At 45.9% G+C, this 18,263-nt stretch overlaps 1 protein-coding gene across 1 annotated transcript; it reads right to left on the reverse strand.

Annotated features, from left to right (window-relative positions):
* Nucleotides 1–1,067: 1,067 nt before the first annotated feature.
* On the reverse strand, nucleotides 1,068–5,059 carry Tob1 (transducer of ERBB2, 1). The gene is made up of 2 exons (XM_028868924.2): nucleotides 4,760–5,059; nucleotides 1,068–3,015 (listed from the first exon to the last, which is right to left on the reverse strand). The coding sequence occupies exon 2, from the start codon at nucleotides 2,866–2,868 to the stop codon at nucleotides 1,837–1,839; it is 1,032 nt and encodes a 343-aa protein (XP_028724757.1). The 5' UTR covers nucleotides 2,869–3,015; nucleotides 4,760–5,059; the 3' UTR covers nucleotides 1,068–1,836.
* Nucleotides 5,060–18,263: the final 13,204 nt, after the last annotated feature.

Below are 18,263 nucleotides of genomic sequence, written 5' to 3' on the forward strand. Positions count from 1 at the left end.
GTATCAGCAAACATTTAAACAATGAAATGACCAGTCCCGAAGGTTTTGTTTTAAAAGACAGGGTCTACGTAGCTCCAGCTGGCCTGGAACTTGTTGAGGACCAGCCTTTCCTGGAACGCAGAGTTCTGAGTCCACCTCAAGTGCTGGGATTAAAGGCATTTGCCACCACAATCTGCCATTTTGAAAGTGTTTTAATTCATCAGCCAAAAAAATGAAAAATATAAGAAAAAAATTCAACAAAATTTTACAGCTTCAAGCATTATAAATAACTACTCTATAAAGCCCCCTAACTAGATTGGATGCAATCTGCAAAAATAAATAACAGTATGTGAAGATTTTACTGGGAAAAGGAACATTAATATTTAGCAATTTTCCAACTGTGGATGGTTTTAATCCTAAATTCTCTCTAGCCACAAGCAATGGCTGAACATAAAGGATTAGTAAGTAAATCTTTTGAGGGTAGGTCAGCTGCTTTTTCTAGCGTTTTTTGAGCTCCCTCTTTATATACATTTCAAATAAATGCTGTCAGATTGTATGACTTCATCCCATCACCTCTCTCTCTACATCAGTAACATTTTAAATAGCAATTGCTATAAAGTAGGACTGACCAGCCTTAATGTTCCTAACACTGGATGAACCAACCTGAGGAAGGTTGTTATAAAACGAAGAGGGGCCCCCAAGCATTGGCTAGTGCACCCTAATGTGAGTAGGATTTTATTTTAAAGAAAGGGTCTCATGTAGCCCGAGGTAGCCTTAAACTATGTATCCAAGGATGACCTTGAACTTCTGGTCCTCTCGCCTTTTCCCTGAATGCTGGGACTAGAGGCACGCATGTATCACTTACATTTATAGGGTGCTGGGGATCAAACCCATGGCTTTTGCATGCTAGGCAAACAATCTACCAAGCTACACCCCAGCTCTGGCAAACCCTTGACCAGCCAGCAGAGCCCCAGCCTTCCACTATTCCTATGATTAGAGTCAGATATTCCTTGTTCATGAGCATGTATTACCTAACTCCAGCCACAGACTTCTAGCAAAGGTTTAAAACAAAGACAACACAATAGGCATTTTTAATTTTAAAGAATTTTAATACAAACTTAATATAAACTATTTCAGTCCCTCTTAACATGTAAGACACTGACTCAAAATACTTTTATACCGTTTTTTTTTTCAAGTATTGCACAATATAGGTACAAAATTAATATTTACGATTACATTTTCTTCCATAATATATAGCAAAAATCTTTAAACCTTTAACAGAAAATACATTTTTTTGAAAAAGCAAATATTCGTACATTTTAATTCCACCACTAAAGGAATATCCTGTACACAATTTCAGAATAGTTGATGTCTTTAAGATGGATATTTTACAATTTCAGTAAAAAAAATACAACATGAAGCTGCTATCACAGATCACTGTAGTAAAAAGATAGAAATGCAATACCGTGTCGTAGAAACAATATATATATCCTCTGATATTTTACAAACTTTGTACTAAATTAAATTATACAATTAGAAAAGACCAATAAACCCACTTATTAGTGCCAATTTTTTATATAAAAAAAAATCAGCCATGTCCTTGCTATATCTTAAATACTGTAAGAGGCAATATCTGAGAGTATACTTTAAAATATACAGTCAGTATAAAATAACTTTGTGCTTGGTTGGCAAATGAAAAATGATGCATGTTTTATTTTGTAACCAAGCTTGAATGTATCCTTACTATAAGCTTTAAAAAAAAAAATCTCAAGGAGGCAAAAAAAAAAAAAAATTCCCCCCTTGGGCCGATGCATTTTAACTTGTACGATACATGTTTTCTCTTTTGTTTTTGTTTTTTTAGTTAGCCATAACAGGCTGGAATTGCTGGTTAGAATACTGCATGTTATTTAAGCTAAAATTCAAGCCATCTACGAAAGACTTCTCGTTGAGGCCTCCGTAGGCCGCAAACACATCAAAGGCATTACTGTACTGGAGAGGACTGAGGTTAAGGGGGCTGTCACCTGGGAACATTCCATTGGTACTACTACCTTGACCCTGCATATTAGGAAAAATGAATTCCTTGGCATTGGGAGACAGAGCAGAGGTTTGCTGCTGCTGCTGTGGAGGTGGTGGTGGAGGCGGCGGCTGGGATGGCTGCTGCTGCTGCTGCTGCTGAGGCTGGCTGCCCAGGCCCAGCCCATACAGAGAGTGCATTGAGGAAGAGATGGCTTTCTGCTTCAGGAGGTCGTTCACATTCAGGCCGAGGTTGATGGGAGAAGTACGCGCTACCTTGCTGCTACGCCCACTGTTCTTCATTTTGGTGGAGCCGAACTTGGTGGCAGCAAACGTGGCCGTGGTAAAGGTTAAAGGCTGAGTGGACCGGGGCATGAAGGTAGGGCTGACAGCAGCAGAGTGACCAAAGGGAGGCGATGGAGAGCTGGACACTGAGGAGGCCGGGTCACTTATGGGCATGAAAACCTGGGCCTCTGGGTTAAAGCTGTTTTTGATCTCCTTATCCAGCTCACATCCATTTTCATTATTGTCATCCACATAGAGCACCTTCACTGGTCCCTTTTCACCAATTTGGTAGGAAACCTCAAAAGGGTCGATCCAAACGCTAAGATCCTGTGGCAGATTGCCACGAACATCATCAATGTCCAAACCACTCTCTTTGGACGCTTGTTCAATCACTGGGTCCACTTTCTCCCCTACATGTATACATCTAAACCCTGATCCTTTGTATGGCTTTTCAGGATACCAGTGCCCTTCATATTTCTTTTTAAGAAGTCTTTCAAGCTCTTCCCCAAAAATGTTGACGCGTCTCCTGGGAAGCTTGTTGTACAAGTATGAAATGATAAAATTTAGTGCTACTTGGATTTCAAGCTGCATAGCTGCGTTGCCACAAAAGTTAGGTTTGTTTCAACTCCTCCACCAGAAAAATAAACTTTTAAAAAATCAGTTTGTGGCAGAGAAACAAATTCTCATTCAAAGCGCTGGTATTAGTAGATTATCCTTCAACCTTTCGTGGTCTTGTTCCTTTAAGAAAACAAAACAAAAGCAAACACGTCCAAATAAGATCAATGTATTAGCTCCGAAGCTTTTTACCCAAAGCAATTTCACTTTTGAAAATGTCTGCTGGGCTAGAAAGCCTGGAAAATATCAAAGCAAAGTAAAGGGACAGACAATAAAAAATAAAATAAAATCACTAAATTCAAAACGGATTTACAGGTAAAACAGCATTTTAAGCTACTGAATACTGTTTCCCAGCAGAATTGAAGGCACCTCCAGATTATGTATCCTTCCTTTCTCTCAGCTGTCCCAGTGTTTACGAGGAGCCGAGTACTGCACTACCCACCCACATCCACACTCCACTTTTAGAAGTTGGTCATTAGTTTTCTCGCTATTCACTATTTTAGAAGTGACTCGTGTATCTTAGTTCATTTTGGTAACATCACATTTAAATTTGTTCTATGTTAAATATCTGGGAATGTTATAAGTTACAAAAATTATTTTTAATTTTTAAAGTACATGATGCTAAAATTAAAGGTATTAAATGGACTGCCACCTTGGTAAATGATAGAAACCAAATAATCTCCTATAGTTTTAACTATGCCAAGGACACTCACATAACTGCTCTTCTCAGAGCCTTTTTCTTTTTATTGTGTATTGTCCCCCACCCCCACCCCCCTCTCATCCTGAAATTCTGAAATTCCTTTCAGCTGCAAGGATAAGAAAAACAAGCAGCTTAAAACTCTTATTGATTACTCTGTTTAAAGGGCAGAGTTTCTCCGTTTTATTCTAATTAAAAAAACAAAAACAAACAAACAGAAAACACCTCCTTCCCTCTCCGGATAAAACGAACAGCCCCTAGAGAGGCTTGTACGATAAGGTCGACCTTTAAACGTTTGCTAGATCAGCACTGGGTGGGGATAAGAAAAGATCAAGGGCAAACAGAGGCATTTCCAAGGGAGAGCTATTTGTACACCGAGGGTGATCAAAAAGGGCATTTAAAACAATCAAGCTGGTGTTAATCCGTCTGTTCCATTTTCCATATTCTTGGTGACAAAGGGCAAAGAATCTTTCGTGTTGCCCCCAAACTACTACACTTTCCAAGCCGAAAGCCGAGTGCCGGCAGAGAGAGCAGATTCAGCGGGATTGCTCAAAGGTGCAGCCGAGCCCAGGCAGGCTGGGTGGAAGGTAGTTTTTAAAGCAACGCCTTAAGACAGGACTGTGAAGAATTACATAAACAGCCAGTTGGGTCTCATTAGATTTCTGCTCACAGCGCCGGGAGCCCGAGCGCTACGGCAGCAGAAACAGTCAGAGGAGGTGGAGGAGGTGGAAGACTACTAGCCTTGCTCGGGGAGGAGGAGCTCGGCCCCGGGAAATGGAGAGCAGGCTCTCCGGCCGCCCCGAGGACGCGGCCCCCGACACCGGCAGGTCGCGGCGCGGGCCGCCCTGCCATCCCCTCCCCCGCCGTAACCTGACCCTGCCTTCCCCCCCCCTCCGCTCCCCGCTCGAGGCTCCTGGGACCCGGCCAGCATCCCAGAGCACCGGTCCCGGCCCGATCCCAGTACTCCGGCGCCCCCTCCCCCGCTGCCCGGGCGCCGCTCCCCACCCCCGGTGTTCCCTCCTCCCGGCCGCCCTCCGGCCGCCGAGCCTCGGGGCCAGGCCCCCGGAGCCACTCCGTTCCCTCGGGTCCCGCGGCCGGCCCTCCGCACCCGGGCTCGCCGAGCGCTGCAGCCCCTCCCTCGGCCCCTAGCCGCCGCCCCGCGGTACTTACAGGCTGCTCCGGGGCTGCGGCCGCCGCCGAGCCGCGGCTGGGCGGGGGAGAAGGGGCGGCGGGCGGGGGCGCGGGTGGGTCGGGAGCGGCGAGGCGGCCGGGTGCAAGACGTCGCCACCGCCGGACGCGCGACGGACGCTTCGGGCGGGCCCGGGAGCTCGCTGCTCTGGCTCTGGGGTGGAGGGGGGACGACAGGCTCAGACGAGCGCGCTCGCTTCTCCACACAGCCCGGCGGCCCGGCCCTGCGTCCCCGTACAGCGCCCTCTGCGCGCCGGGCCAGAGCTTCGCTCCTTCTGCCGCGGCGCGCGCCCCGCCTCTCGTTTTATAGCCTCCTCCCCGCCCCCCCAGCCTCCGCGGGGGTGCGCGCCGCTCGCGTCACAGTCCCGCCCTCCCCACCCCTCACCCCGGGGCCGCGCCGGCTCCGCCCCTGCCCTGCCCCCCGACGCCATTGGCCAAGTCCCGCCTGCCCACGTCCCGACGGCCGCCGGGGGGGCGGGCCACGCCCCCTAAGCCGCCCGACGACCAATGAGCCGACAAGTCCGAGAGGCCGGGGGCGGGGCTAAGGGAGACCTTGGAACGGGATTGGAGGAGGGCTCTAGGGGGTGGGGCGGCGGGGCCGGAGGGGGAGGGGAGCGGGGCAGGTGGCGGCGCGGCGGGGGCCGGCCGCGAGGCCCGGCCGAGGTTCGGGGAGGGAGGGCAGAGAACACGGGAAAGGCTGCTTCCGAGTGTGACTGTGGCCGAGGGGAGCCCAAGTCTTAGGCGACTGTCGTGTGGGTCTCCAGCCCACCCCCGGGTGACCCGGACTCGTGCGCCCGATTCATTGAGTTATTAATCCCCGCAGGGCCTAGGCCAACTGCCACCCCGAGAGTGACAACTGCAGAACCTGGGGGCGGGGAAGGAAGGCCACCTCGCTGCACCTCCCGCCCAGGTGACAGTTTAACTGCCTCAGTCGCCCCCCCTCCCACTCCCCCGCCAGACCTCCCCGGGTCACCTAGCAGCGGCTCGGACATGGGGGTGGCTTGAGACCGTAAGAAACATCGTCTCATATCAAACGTCCCAGCTAGCGACACGGTGCCAAACAGCCGACGTGACTGCGTGTGCGCCCACGCGTGCATTTTGAGGGCTTTCACCCAGGCGCACAAAATAAACTCGGTGCCTTGCTGAGGCGCCTTGCGAGAGTTTTCTGAACTGTGTGCGGGTGTCTAGGGAGTCGGGGACGCAGGGGACTCCATGGGGCGCGGACAGGCGCCGTTTCCACAACCTGCAGCCCAGAAATCCGAGTTACCTCGGGAGTGGAACGGGGCGTTCCTCTCGGCTAAAAATATTACTCACAGGTAGCAACGATGCCTGATTGGTCGCCCTGGACGTTAGCGGTCAGACGATTGGCTGCCTGGTATCCAGGAGACGGACGTCAAACGAGGACTGGGTACGGGCGAGAGAAAGTCGAGGGGGAGCCAGGTAGGGGAGGGGGAGAAAGCGAAGCAGTGAATGAAACGCCCCAGGCCTGGCCTTCCCCTTCCCTGTCGGGCACCCGGGGCACGCTTCCTGGAAAAAACCGACCCCGGTGCTGCTGCCTGGCCCTAACACTGCAGGACGGGCAGTTCCAAGCCTCTGTCTAGAGGTTAAACCAACTCACCGCCTGGGTAGACCATCTGTACCACCTAGGGCACAAACCCGTGTCTATGCGGCTTTCCAGGAGACTTTTTTTTTTTTTTGGTAATAGATGCAAAAGTCTGGATGTAGCCTTTTTTTTGCACTAGGTCCTGCTTGCGTGGGTTTCCACCTCCTCTTTTAGAAGGAACAGCTTTGAGAAAATATATTTCTAAAGTCTCAAAGCGTGTGAGAAGGGGAGGGATTATGGAATGGGCCAAGGGGTGGGGTGGGGACCGGTCAGGTGACCCATTTCTTGTTTATTGCACAGGTTCCTAAAACTTGGGCAGCGTTTTAAGAACACAGCAGTTTTACTCAGAAACGTTTTCAATTCTGTTTTATACTTAGTATTTGGGCTTTCTAGTTGCAAACGGTGGGATTAGGTTTTGAAAGCATGGCAAGTATTTAAAATTAAAGCGTCCTGCAGCAAAAATATTTTTAATATAAGTTATTTGTCTATTGTTTTCCTTGGTTGTGTGTTTTTGCTTTTCTGAAGTAAACAATTTGTCACAGAAATGAGGCGTTTTAAATTCTATAGTTAGCTGGGCACAGAAATTGCAAGAATCTAGGTAAAATATTTTGGGAATGGCTTACCAAGAGAAACACTTTATTTTTCATGTGCCCTAGAAGCATAATTTATTACCATTAGGCAAATAGTGTTACTGTACCAAACGCTCAGAATTACAGACACATGTGCTGGGCCATGTGTCTTAATTTTTAATTTGGAAAATATATCACTATAATTAGGGAGCATATTAGGCTTGGCTGAGATTGAAATGTCTAACTAAAAATAGATGAATCATAATTTTGTTAAGCTTATCTATACTTTTCAAGAATTCTCTAGAGGAAAGGAACATTTTCTCTCTCTCTCTCTCTCTCTCTCTCTCTCTCTCTCTCTCTCTCTCTCTTTCCTGAATTTTTTTCAATGTACAATTGAATTGGTCCTAAAGCATTTATCTGCTACAGACTGGTTAAATATTAGGAACAGCAGTTTAGAAATGCACGAGTTAGGTGGACATGGTGACACACATATAAATCCCAGCATTCAGGTTGAGACTGAAGGATCACAAGTTCAAAGCCAGCTACGAGGCAAGTTCCAGGCCTGCATGAGCTGCATGTCTCAAAAATAAATAGATGAATAAAAATAAAAACAGACAAAATTGTTATGGGTTAATTCCAGAACTCTTGAGAGTGAGGGCTGGGAGGTATGAGAGGGTCTCAACCCAAAAGGCCAACCACAGTACTATACTACCACACTGAGTTTAAAATACATTTTATTCAAGTATTGCACTTTAAAGGATCCCTCCCAGCTAATTGCTATTTAACATTTACTTTAGAATTCTACAGCAATGTAGACTGCTAAATCATCACTTAAACCTATATAGATTTATAGAGATTAAAAAAAAAATTGATCTGAGGTTCCAGTGTTGCAATCAAGAGAGTCTTCTCAGGACCTGATGACTCAGGCCTGTAATGACAGGTAATCAGGAGGATGAGGCAGGAGGATCGAAGTTCAAGGCTTGTCTGGGTTACAAAGTGAGTTCAAGGTCAGCTTGGGCAACATAGTAAGACCATGCCTCAAGAAGTAAAAAAGAGCTGGGGCTGTAGCTCAGTGGTGTGAGCCACTCCTGAGAGGCTGAGTCAGGAGGATAGCAAGTGGGGGGGGTGGATTTCGAAACAGGGGTTCTCTGTGTAGCTTTGGTGCCTGTTCTGGAACTCGCTCTGTAGACCAGGCTGGCCTGAACTCACAGAGATCCGCCTGCCTCTGCCTCCCCAGTGCTGGGATTAAAGGTGTGTACCACCCCCACCCAGCAAGGATAGCAAGTTTTAAGCCAGCCTGAGCTATATAATAAGACCCTATCAATAAATAAAAGAAAAATAATTGCATACTTATGTGACTGGCATAAGTCTGCTTTTCCTTTGCCTAACTAACATATGCAAAGACCTACGAGAGTCAATTAATTCCTAGTATCCCAAAGTCAAGAAAGGAAAGAAATATGCTCACTAGAAACCACAGCCCTCCCTTTCACATCCTCACATCTTTAAGAAATCATGGAGGGGTGTCTTATAATAAAGATAATGCTTGTTTGGTAAATATCCAAGATCAACCCAAAGTACAGTGATTTCAAGTGTCCTGAACTGTACGTGTACACACACACACACACACACCATCCCTATTTCTAAGAGAAAACCATCCTAAATTTTCTAACTCTTATTCTGCTTCCCTGTAAACAGAAACAAGATAACCAGAGAACAGTCACTACCCAGAATATTCAGTAAGGGCCAGAGTACTTGAGAATTGACCTTTTAACTTTACTAGAAAATAAAGCAACATACAAATATGTTGTTATTATTGTTACTTGTTTCTTCCTAAATAGTTCTGTAACACAAACCATAGATATATGTTTTTAAATTAATAAGAAATCTGTATATTGGATGTGTTGGTGCACAACTCTAATCCTAGCAGAAACTGAGGCAGAAGAATTTTGAGTTCTAAGTCTGTCTTGGATATACAGTAAGATCCTGCCACAGACAAAGATTATATGTAGGAGCCAGGTATGGTGACTAGTGCCTATAATGCTAGTACTTGGGAAGTATGGGCAGGAGAATCAGGAGTTCGAGGTAATCCTAAGGTACATAGTAAGTTAGAAGCCAGCCTGGGCCTCATGAAGCTTTACCTCAAAACAAACAAACAAACAAACAAACAAACAAACAAAAAACAAATATATATGCAAAGTGGCAGATACCTATAATTCCAATTCTGAGGGAGGTGAGGCATGGAGGTCAGCTTGAAGTACATATTGAGAACCTATCTTAACAAACTCAAACTACAAAGTAATCTTTAAGTTATTACCAATGAAAGCAGTTCTTTCCTAATTATTTCTCAAAGGATGGCAATGCTGTAGTGTCTGAGGAAACTTCAGTGTGGTTTTCTTCTGCCCCAGTTTGTAAAAGAGGGCCCTGCATTCTCCAGAACAGACTGGCACTCAGGTATAACTTGAGTAATCTAGTGTAACTATGAGATAACCAGGTAACTCGGACCAAACCTAATTGTATCTTTTATACAAGGAATTCCATGGAGGTAACTTAGACCAAGAGGAGAATGCCTCCATCTAACCTGCCCCCTCCTTATTATCCTGATGAGCAAAAGCCCAAACCAATTCTTGAAGTGACTTTCCATTAGCCCAAGATGAGGATTTTGATTTTGGCAAGAGATTATAGCGCAGATTCCAGGAGCAGTACTGTGTTGAAGACATTCTGAGTACAAAGAACGTTTATTTAAAGTTCTCCAAGAGTGAATGTTATCAGAGTACTTTAAATACATTTTAAAGCATGGGTTGCATATGTTATTATGTAGCCTGGCTTACTAAAATTATACACAACCAATTGTGGCAGACACTGGTGCAAGCTCAGTGGATTCCCACGACCCCTCCCCCGCCCCGCCCCGCCCCCCCACCTCCCCGGCGTCACTGCAGTAGGAACAGCACTGGGACACTGTTTTACCAATGTCATGCAAAAGTCAGCCGGGATAGATTCGGGGAAGTATTTCTTTTCAAAGGGGTTTGTTCCAGTCACCATTACCACATAACAAGCTATCCCAAAATCCCATCTGTCATGGTAGAAAGCACCCATTGTGTTGTGCCTATGGACCTTGCCAGTCAGGAATTCAGAAGGCACGTGGGCATGCGCGGCTTGTCTCTGCTCTACAATGATTAGAACCTCTCTGCTGGGAAGACTCAGATGCTCATGGAGAATCATCTGGAACAGATCTGCACGGTGGAACTTTCTCCAAAGATGGAAAGAGGACTCATTTGTGCTGTCAAATGTGCTAGCCACATGGGCTCCCGAAGCCCGTGAACTGTGGCCAGGGTGGCTAAAAAAAACTGGATTTTAATTTTTTTTTTTTTTGGTTTGTTTTTTTGTTTTTAATTTCAATTAACTTGAACTTTAAATACACGTGTGGCCAGCGATTACTGAGTTGAACAGCACGAGACTGGACACTCCCATGCTGACCCCTGGGCTGAGATGAGTCTAACACTAGGCTCAGCTGGCCCTGTTCCTGTGCGGCCTCTACACTTCCCGCAGGGCCTGGGCTTCTCGTGGCATGGCTGCTGCTTCTATGAAGAAACATTCCAAGAGGGAGTCTCTGAAGAGTGAACACTTAGAGAGAGCCTTGTGGAAGGCACGTGGCCTCTTATGACCCAGCTTCCAGAAGTCAAAAAAAAAACCACTCCCACCACACTGTGTAGATGGAAGGAACCATCTAGATTCCCTAGGAGAGGAGCAAACTCTCACCTCTCCAGGGAACAGTAGCCAGGCATGACGGTGTTTGGCTGTGATCTCAGTGGGGAGAAAGAGAATTCAAGACTAGCCTAGACTGCATAATAAGACCATGTCTTAAAACCTAAGAGTGGGGGTGGCGGAGGGGCGGGGGGCGGGGGGAGGGGCATACACTCCAGTGCTTCCCTGACACATACAAGGACCTGGGTTGAATCCCTAGCACTAATAAATAATAAAGAAATTAATAAATGAACCACTACAGCACCGTTCCCGTCTTCCTGCCTTTGCACATGGATCTGGTGGCAAACCTCACCAGCTTTTCTTATTAACATGAAAAAGAAGATGTAAGTAAGCCACAGAAACAGGACCAATGCTAGCAACTGTCTAGGTCTGGCTTACTTTTTAAAGTATTTTCAGTGTTCTGTAACTTAACAGTGGAACTGTCCCAGGCCAAAAACAAACAAACAAACAAAATGAACAAACAGCAACAACAACAACAAAAACAAACAAAACTATCCTCAATAGTAACTAATGTTTCTTAAGGGACCCTGAACTCAGTTCTTAGAAGACAAGTATAACACGTCTGGGTGGGTGAGACTGTGCAATGGGTAAAGGCACTTGCCATGCAAGCCGGGTGACCTGAGTTGGATCCCTGGAATTCACACAGAGGTGAAAGAAAGGACCAATTCCACAAAGTTGTCCTTTGACCTCCACCGAAGTCACAGCATGAGCATGTGCACTGCCTCCTGCCCTGAAAAATAAATTTGAAAAAAAAAAATTCGGGCCTCAAACCTAGAAATCTTTGTTGTAGGAAATTTGGATCACACACATAGGTATATGGGGGGATGAAGAAAAAAAAAATAACTAGAGATAGTGATGCATGATTGGAAGCTGAGGCTGCAGAATCACAGATTCAAGTTCAGTTTGGGTCACATAATAAGTTCAAGGACAGCCTGAATTATACAAGTAAGATTCTCAGAGGACCCGGGTTCAATTCCCAGCAACCACATGGCAGCTCACTACTGTCTGTAACTCCAGAGATCTGATACCCTCTCATCAATGCACATAAAATAAAATTAAATAAATTATCAAAAAGGGGAGGGAAGACTGTCAAAAACTACAAATTAAAAAAGTGAGAAGAAGCCGGGTGGTAATGGCGCATGCCTTTAGTCCCAGCACTCAAGAGGCAGAGGTAGGTGGATCTCTCTGAGTTTGAGGCCAGCCTGGTCCACAGAGAGAGTTCTAGGACAGCCAGGGTAGTACACAGAGAAACCACATCTTGGGGGGGAAAAAAAAAAAAAAAAAACAGACAAACAAACAAATAAAAACCGAGAAGAAATGAGAAGAAAATCATCTTTCATCCTGCAGTGATAACCATGATCTTGCTCCATTCCTTTGTGTTGGGAGAGGGACGGGGAGAGGGAGAGGGGGGAGAGGGAGAGGGGGGAGGAGCAGAGGAGAGACAGGATAGAACCCGCATACAAGCACAGATGCGGAGGCCAGAGGAGGACATCACTCAATAACACCTCTGCCTTACCCTTTTGAGACTGTCTCTCGCTGAACCTGGTTGACAGCCAGGAAGTTCCAGCGGTCCTCCGGTCTCCGTCTCCCACGGGGCTGTGGTTACGGGGTGCAAACAGCCACTCCTGAGTTTTTACGTGGGTGCTGGGATCCACTGAACTCGGGTCCTCGGCCTCACACAGCGCGCTTACCCACCGAGTTATTGCTGCGGCTGAGTACCCCCGTGGTTCACTCAACTTTGCATCCGTCCCATTTCCCCTGACTCCGATCTTTTTTCCTGACTGCATACTACATCACCGTCGGTGGATTTTCAAGAGTTCTTCTAACTACTGTTGGACATTTGTTGACATTCTATACTAAACATTTTTATGTAGAAATCTTTAACTACACCTCTGATTATTTCCTTGGGGAAATCATACAGTAAACTTACCTGGTCAAAAAGGAGAACGCTTTCTTCTCCCCGCCCCGTGACTAACGGCTGCACTCCGAGCTTAGTGTATGTTAGAAAAGCACTCTGCTATTGAGCTACAGCCCCTACACAGAGGGCATTTCCAAGGCTCTTAGTACAAAAGGGCAACCACCCTCCAGAAACACTACATCATTGCACTCCCAGTGGAGGCCCACTGCATTCCCAATACCTTCCTAGCCTGTATTTCCCACTAAACATTTTTTTCCCAGATTCTTGGCTACTGTGATTATATTTTTGTTGCTTTACTTTATGCTTCTTTGATGATGCAGGGTAGGCATGTTTTCAATGTTTCAGGTATTTATTCCTATGTATTATCATTATTATTTGTGTGTGTGTGTGTGTGTGTGTGTGTGTGTGCGTGCGCGCATGAATGTCCCTGTGGACATGTGAGGGTCAAAGGGCACCTTTGTGGAATCAGACTTCTTCTTTCCTGAGTTCTAGGGACCGAGGTCAATGGTCAGGCATTCCCGCAGTGAGTTCTTGGCCCACTGAGCCGTCTGTTTTTTATCTATGGCCCTTCTCTGAGTTTCTGTTAGGGAGTTCGGTGCTTTTTAATTTGGTGAAGACGCTGCATACTGCAAACTAAAATATATGACTGAACATGACCCCAATCATAAACATTCTAAAATTTGCCCAAACATTTCAAACCCGTGATTTGGGTGCCTCAAAGCTCTGTTTCTGGTCTGTTTATAACATTCTGACCGGCTCTAAGATTGTCAGGTAATGAGTTTGATTGTATGTTTGTTTGGTGTGGTGTTTTGAGACAAGGTCTCACTATGATGCCTTGGCTGATCTAAACTTCACTATGTAGACCAGGCTGACCTTGAGATTACAAAGATCTTCCTGCCTGTACATCCTGGGTGGTATGATTAAAAACGTTCACTGCCTCACCAAGACGAGAACTGTAGTTTTTAAATAAAGACAAAGAAAAGACATTCTAGGCTGGTGAGGTGCCTCAGCTGGTACACATATATGCTGCCAAGCCTGGTGACCCGAGCTCAGTGGCTGAGACCCACAGGGTGAAAGGAGAAAACTGACTCCTTCAAACTGTCCGTTGGCCACTGCATGTGTGACACACACACAGGCACACACTGTGGATTTTTTTTTTTTTTTAATGTTTTTGATCTAATGATATTTACTCAGGCCGTTTTCTCTCTGACTTTTCTGCCACCTTTCCTGCTGCTCCCTGGTGATGACTTGAGTTTAACTCTCTGGACTTTCAGGAGTGGGCACCTGTTCTTGTATCAATACAGGATGTCCTCACGTGGCTCCCAGTTCCTTACTGTGAAGCATAGAAGAATACGAACTTGAAGCAAAAGGGTTTGTGTTGGAGCCTTTGTTCTTCCAGGGATTAGCCGGGCGTGGCTGCCCGGAGCCTCAGCCCTCCTGGGACAGAGGGAAGACATCGCTGCCTTTGGAGCTGCATGAGAGGTAAATGGGAGGTAGCTGGGAAAGCAATCTAAGCCATAACATTGCCTCCTTTCCTACCTCTTTCCTTCTCCTGCCTCTCTTCTCCTCCCCTCTACCTTCTTTGCTTCTTAGATCTGGCAGAGACTCAAGTTCCATTTGAGTCAGCTCAGGGAACAGGATAAGTGAAATTGCTTTTAAACTTCAAACAAGTATTGACACTGTCTGCAGTCGCAGGAGTGACCCACTATTCCATCTTCAAGCTGCTTCTCTGTTTCAGACCTCAGCCGCTTAGACTGTTCTTTAAGTTTAGCTGGCTGTGCTGGCTCTCAAACAAACCTTTTTTTTTTTTGGACCGTATCTTTTGCTTTTCTTGACCTTTGCACATGAACTTTCCAGAGCCTTGCTGTCAATCAATATTGACTAATTAGTGGCTTTGCTGTGTCATGGCCTAATCCAATGAAAAGAACACAATATTTGGATAATGTAAGTGGTCCAGAGTGGCTGGGGGTGCAGGGTTCAGATGTAAGAATCTAGAGAGGACTCTGGCAGTGCTCGAAGCCGGATTATTGAGGGCCTTATATTAGGATATTGAAAACTTAGCTTCTAAACAATAGAAAACTCCTGGCAGGTATTTGTTTGTTGTTTAATAGGTGCGCTAGCTAATTTTATGTCAATTTGACACAGGTTAGAGTCATTTAAGCAGGCTGAGCTGGGGAGGGGGCATGCCTTTAATCCCAGCACTCTGGAGGCAGAGGCAGGAGGATCTCTGTGAGTTTGAGGCCAGCCTGGTCTACATAGTAAGTTCTAGGACAGTCAGAACTATGTAGAGAGAACCTGTCTCAAAAAGAAAAAAAAGAAAGAAGGAAGGAAAGGAAGGAAGGAAGGAAGGAAGGAAGGAAGGAAGAGAGAGAGAGAGGGAAAAAGAAAGGAAGCAAAGCAAAGAAAGCAGGCTGAGCAAGCCATGAGGAACAAGCCAGTAAGTAACCAGCCCTTCCATGGCCTCTACGTCAGCTCCTGCCTCTAGGTTCCTGCCCTGATGGGTTCCTGTCCTGACTTCCTTCAATGGTGAATAGTGATATGGAAATATAAGTCAAATAAATCCTCTCCTCCTCAAGTTTGCTTGGTCATGGTGTTTCCTCATAGCAATAGAATCCTAACTAAGACAGAAGGAAACGATATTGTTAGACTTCTGTTTGGAACACATTTAGCTCTGAACCCCTGGAGGCCAAGACAGCTCTTGGCACCTGAAATTGCCCTGTCAGTGGCTGTTAAACTTACTTTTATCACTCACTAGACTAATCTTCAATTCTGTGGGTGGTGGTGGCACATGCCTTTACATCCCGGCAGAGGCAGGCAGATCTCTGAGTGTGAGGCCAGCCTGGTCTACAGAGTGAGATCCAGGAGAGCCAGGGCAACGCAAAGAAACCCCTTCTCGAGAAACAAAACAAAGCAAACAAACAAAAAGAATAATCTTCAATTATTTGGCTTATCAAAAAAATGAAATATTTCTTACATCTTCCATTTTTACTGTTTTATTTATGACCGCTGTGTGTGCCCACACCTGTTCACATGTCCTGGCACTTGTGTGGTCACCAGGGAACAGTTTTGGGGGCTAGTTTTCTTCTGTCACCGTGAGTTATGGGGAGGGGACTCAAGTCACCAGCCCCTCTCCCCTTTGAATCTCTCTCTGCCCCTGCTCCCCCCCCCCGGGGGGGGGCAGTCATGTTTATTATATTTAGGGAAGCGACTGGCCCTGCTTGGAGACCAGTTCTTCCCCTTGGACCGGCAGAAAAAGAGTCAGTTCTACAGCAGGGTATTGGACAAAAGCTTTGCCTTCCGGCTTTGAGGTTACCAAAGCTCCAGAAGGGCTGGTTTTTCCTAACTACCTTTCCTGTCACGCTGAGTGTTGGTCCTTGGCTCAGGCACAAGTCATCCCCTTCCCCAGAGAAGGCAGCCTGAGTCTCCATCCATGCGTTTCTGCTGGGCCCTAGGTAAAAGACAAAACCACCAACTAGAAATTACAGTCACGCCTGTAATCCCAGCACTTGGGAGACAGCCTTGGCTACAAATGAATTTGAGGCTAGCCTAGACTACTTGAGAGTCTGTCTCAAAAATAAAAGGACAAAACAAAACAGACAAAAAAAAAAAACCCAAAATAAACCAAAAAAGACAACTAGACACTGGCATTTATCCGGCTCCTATGAGAGCCCCGAGTGACCACTGATCTGTTTAGGTCAATGGGGAGTGGGGGAGTGAGTAACTCAATCCTGGAGCTTCCTTTGAAGGATAGGGCTAAGGCCTTGAGGTGGGGGGCAGGCACAAGCCATTGCTGAGGTTCCCTGGGCTATCTCATCACCCTGAGAGAGCCTGGGAAAACTGGGAGGAAGACCCATCCTGGAAGAGCCTTCAAGCCCTGCCCCCGCAAGTCAATGGTGCTGGGCTTAGACCGTAGTCTAAGTTCCTGAAGAAGCAGAGCCTGAGGTAAAGGGCTCAGCACCCCACCTTTACAGGAGTGCAGCCTCAGGGGGCAGCCTGGGTGAGAGAGTTCTCAGCGAGTCTACATGAACAATGTCACATGACCTACAGACTGACTCCAAGAAATTCAATCTCAGCTAGCCAGGGATTCCAGTTGAGAATAGAAAGAGAAGAGCCAGCAACATGGAGATGCTCTCTCTGCCTCAGTACTTGGGAGGCTGAGGCAGGAAGAGTCAAGTTCAAGGCCAGAGCAGGTTACAAAGAATGCTAAGCCGGAGAGAAGCAATTGGAAATAAATAAGTGAAGGGTGGAGCAGGAGGCTTGACATACTAGATAAAAAGTAAAAGTTTGCTACATAATTAATAATATTTAATTGATTTAATGAATAAGTGTATTCTTTTGTTTTGTTTTGTTTTTTTTTTTTTTTTTTTTTTGGTTGTTCGAGACAGGGTTTCTCTGTGTAGCTTTGCGCCTTTCCTGGAACTCACTTGGTAGCCCAGGCTGGCCTTGAACTCACAGAGATCCGCCTGGCTCTGCCTCCCAAGTGCTGGGATTAAAGGCGTGGGCCACCACTGCCCAGCAGAATAAGTGTATTCTTATAGTATTTTCAAAAGATAATCTTTTCAACTACCCATGGCCACAAAATTTCAATAATTTTCCCCAAACCTTAAGACCCAAAGTGTCCATGGAATATCAATACCAGAAATTAACAATAGTGAAAAGAAAAGTCCTACTCATTTGTAATTATAAAGCACTTTTTTTTTTTTTTGACACAGGGATGCCTATGTAGACCAGGCCAGCTTTGAACCCATCTGTCTGTCTCTGCTTCCTGAATGCTGAGATTAAAGGTACGTGGGACCACACCCAGTATACGGCACATTTTGAAAGACTTCTTATGTTAAAGAGGAAATCAAAACTGAAATGACACATGATTTAGAGCTTAGGCAGAAATTAGAACTAAAACATCAGATTGCATTCGATTCATGAAGGTATGCTCGCTACATACTAAAATTTATGAAATTCCAATAAAGTGACAGAGGAATAATCTCTTCAAACACACTTGTTAGAAAAGAAGATTAGAACTAAGTTAAGCACTTAACTTGGGGTGACAGAAAAGGAGAATCAAATAGACCTAATCACATAGAGCAGGAAAATTAATAAAGATAAAGCAGAAGCTGTTTTCTTTTTTATAAAAAAAAAAAAGAGCCGGGCTGCTGAAGCGGCTCAGGGGTAAAAGCACTGCCCCCAAGCCTGAGGATGACCTGAGTTCAATCCCCAGAACCCACAGTGTGGAGAGCCAACCCCTGTGGGGTGTCCTCTGACCCCTACACCCAAGCACGTCCTCTCTAGCCCAAATAAACACAAAACAACCACAAAAACAAGGTTCAGATGTCTAAACCAAAAGTCATTGTGAGTGTTGGGAATATAGCTAGGTTGGTAGAGTACTTGTCCAGAATGCACAAAGTCCCGGACTTGATCCCAAGCATGGCATAAACCAGGGGTGGTGGCACATGACTACAGTCCCGGCACTCTAGAGATGGCCAGGATGACTTGAAGTTCTTCCTCAGCCATTCTTTTTTATTTTTAAGGAAAATGGGTTCAAACAAACCAATTTACAAATAAGAGCAGTGTTACAGAAATGAAGAATATGACCACATTAAAGATTGGTTGTAGCCAGGCAGTGGTGGCACATACCTT

Source organism: Peromyscus leucopus, chromosome 8b (assembly GCF_004664715.2).
Source record: "Peromyscus leucopus breed LL Stock chromosome 8b, UCI_PerLeu_2.1, whole genome shotgun sequence".
Taxonomy (NCBI): domain Eukaryota; kingdom Metazoa; phylum Chordata; class Mammalia; order Rodentia; family Cricetidae; genus Peromyscus; species Peromyscus leucopus.

Coding starts and splice junctions, on each gene's coding strand:
- Tob1 (XM_028868924.2), bottom strand. CDS start 2,868: ATGCAGCTTGAAATCCAAGTAGCACTAAATTTTATCATTTCATACTTG.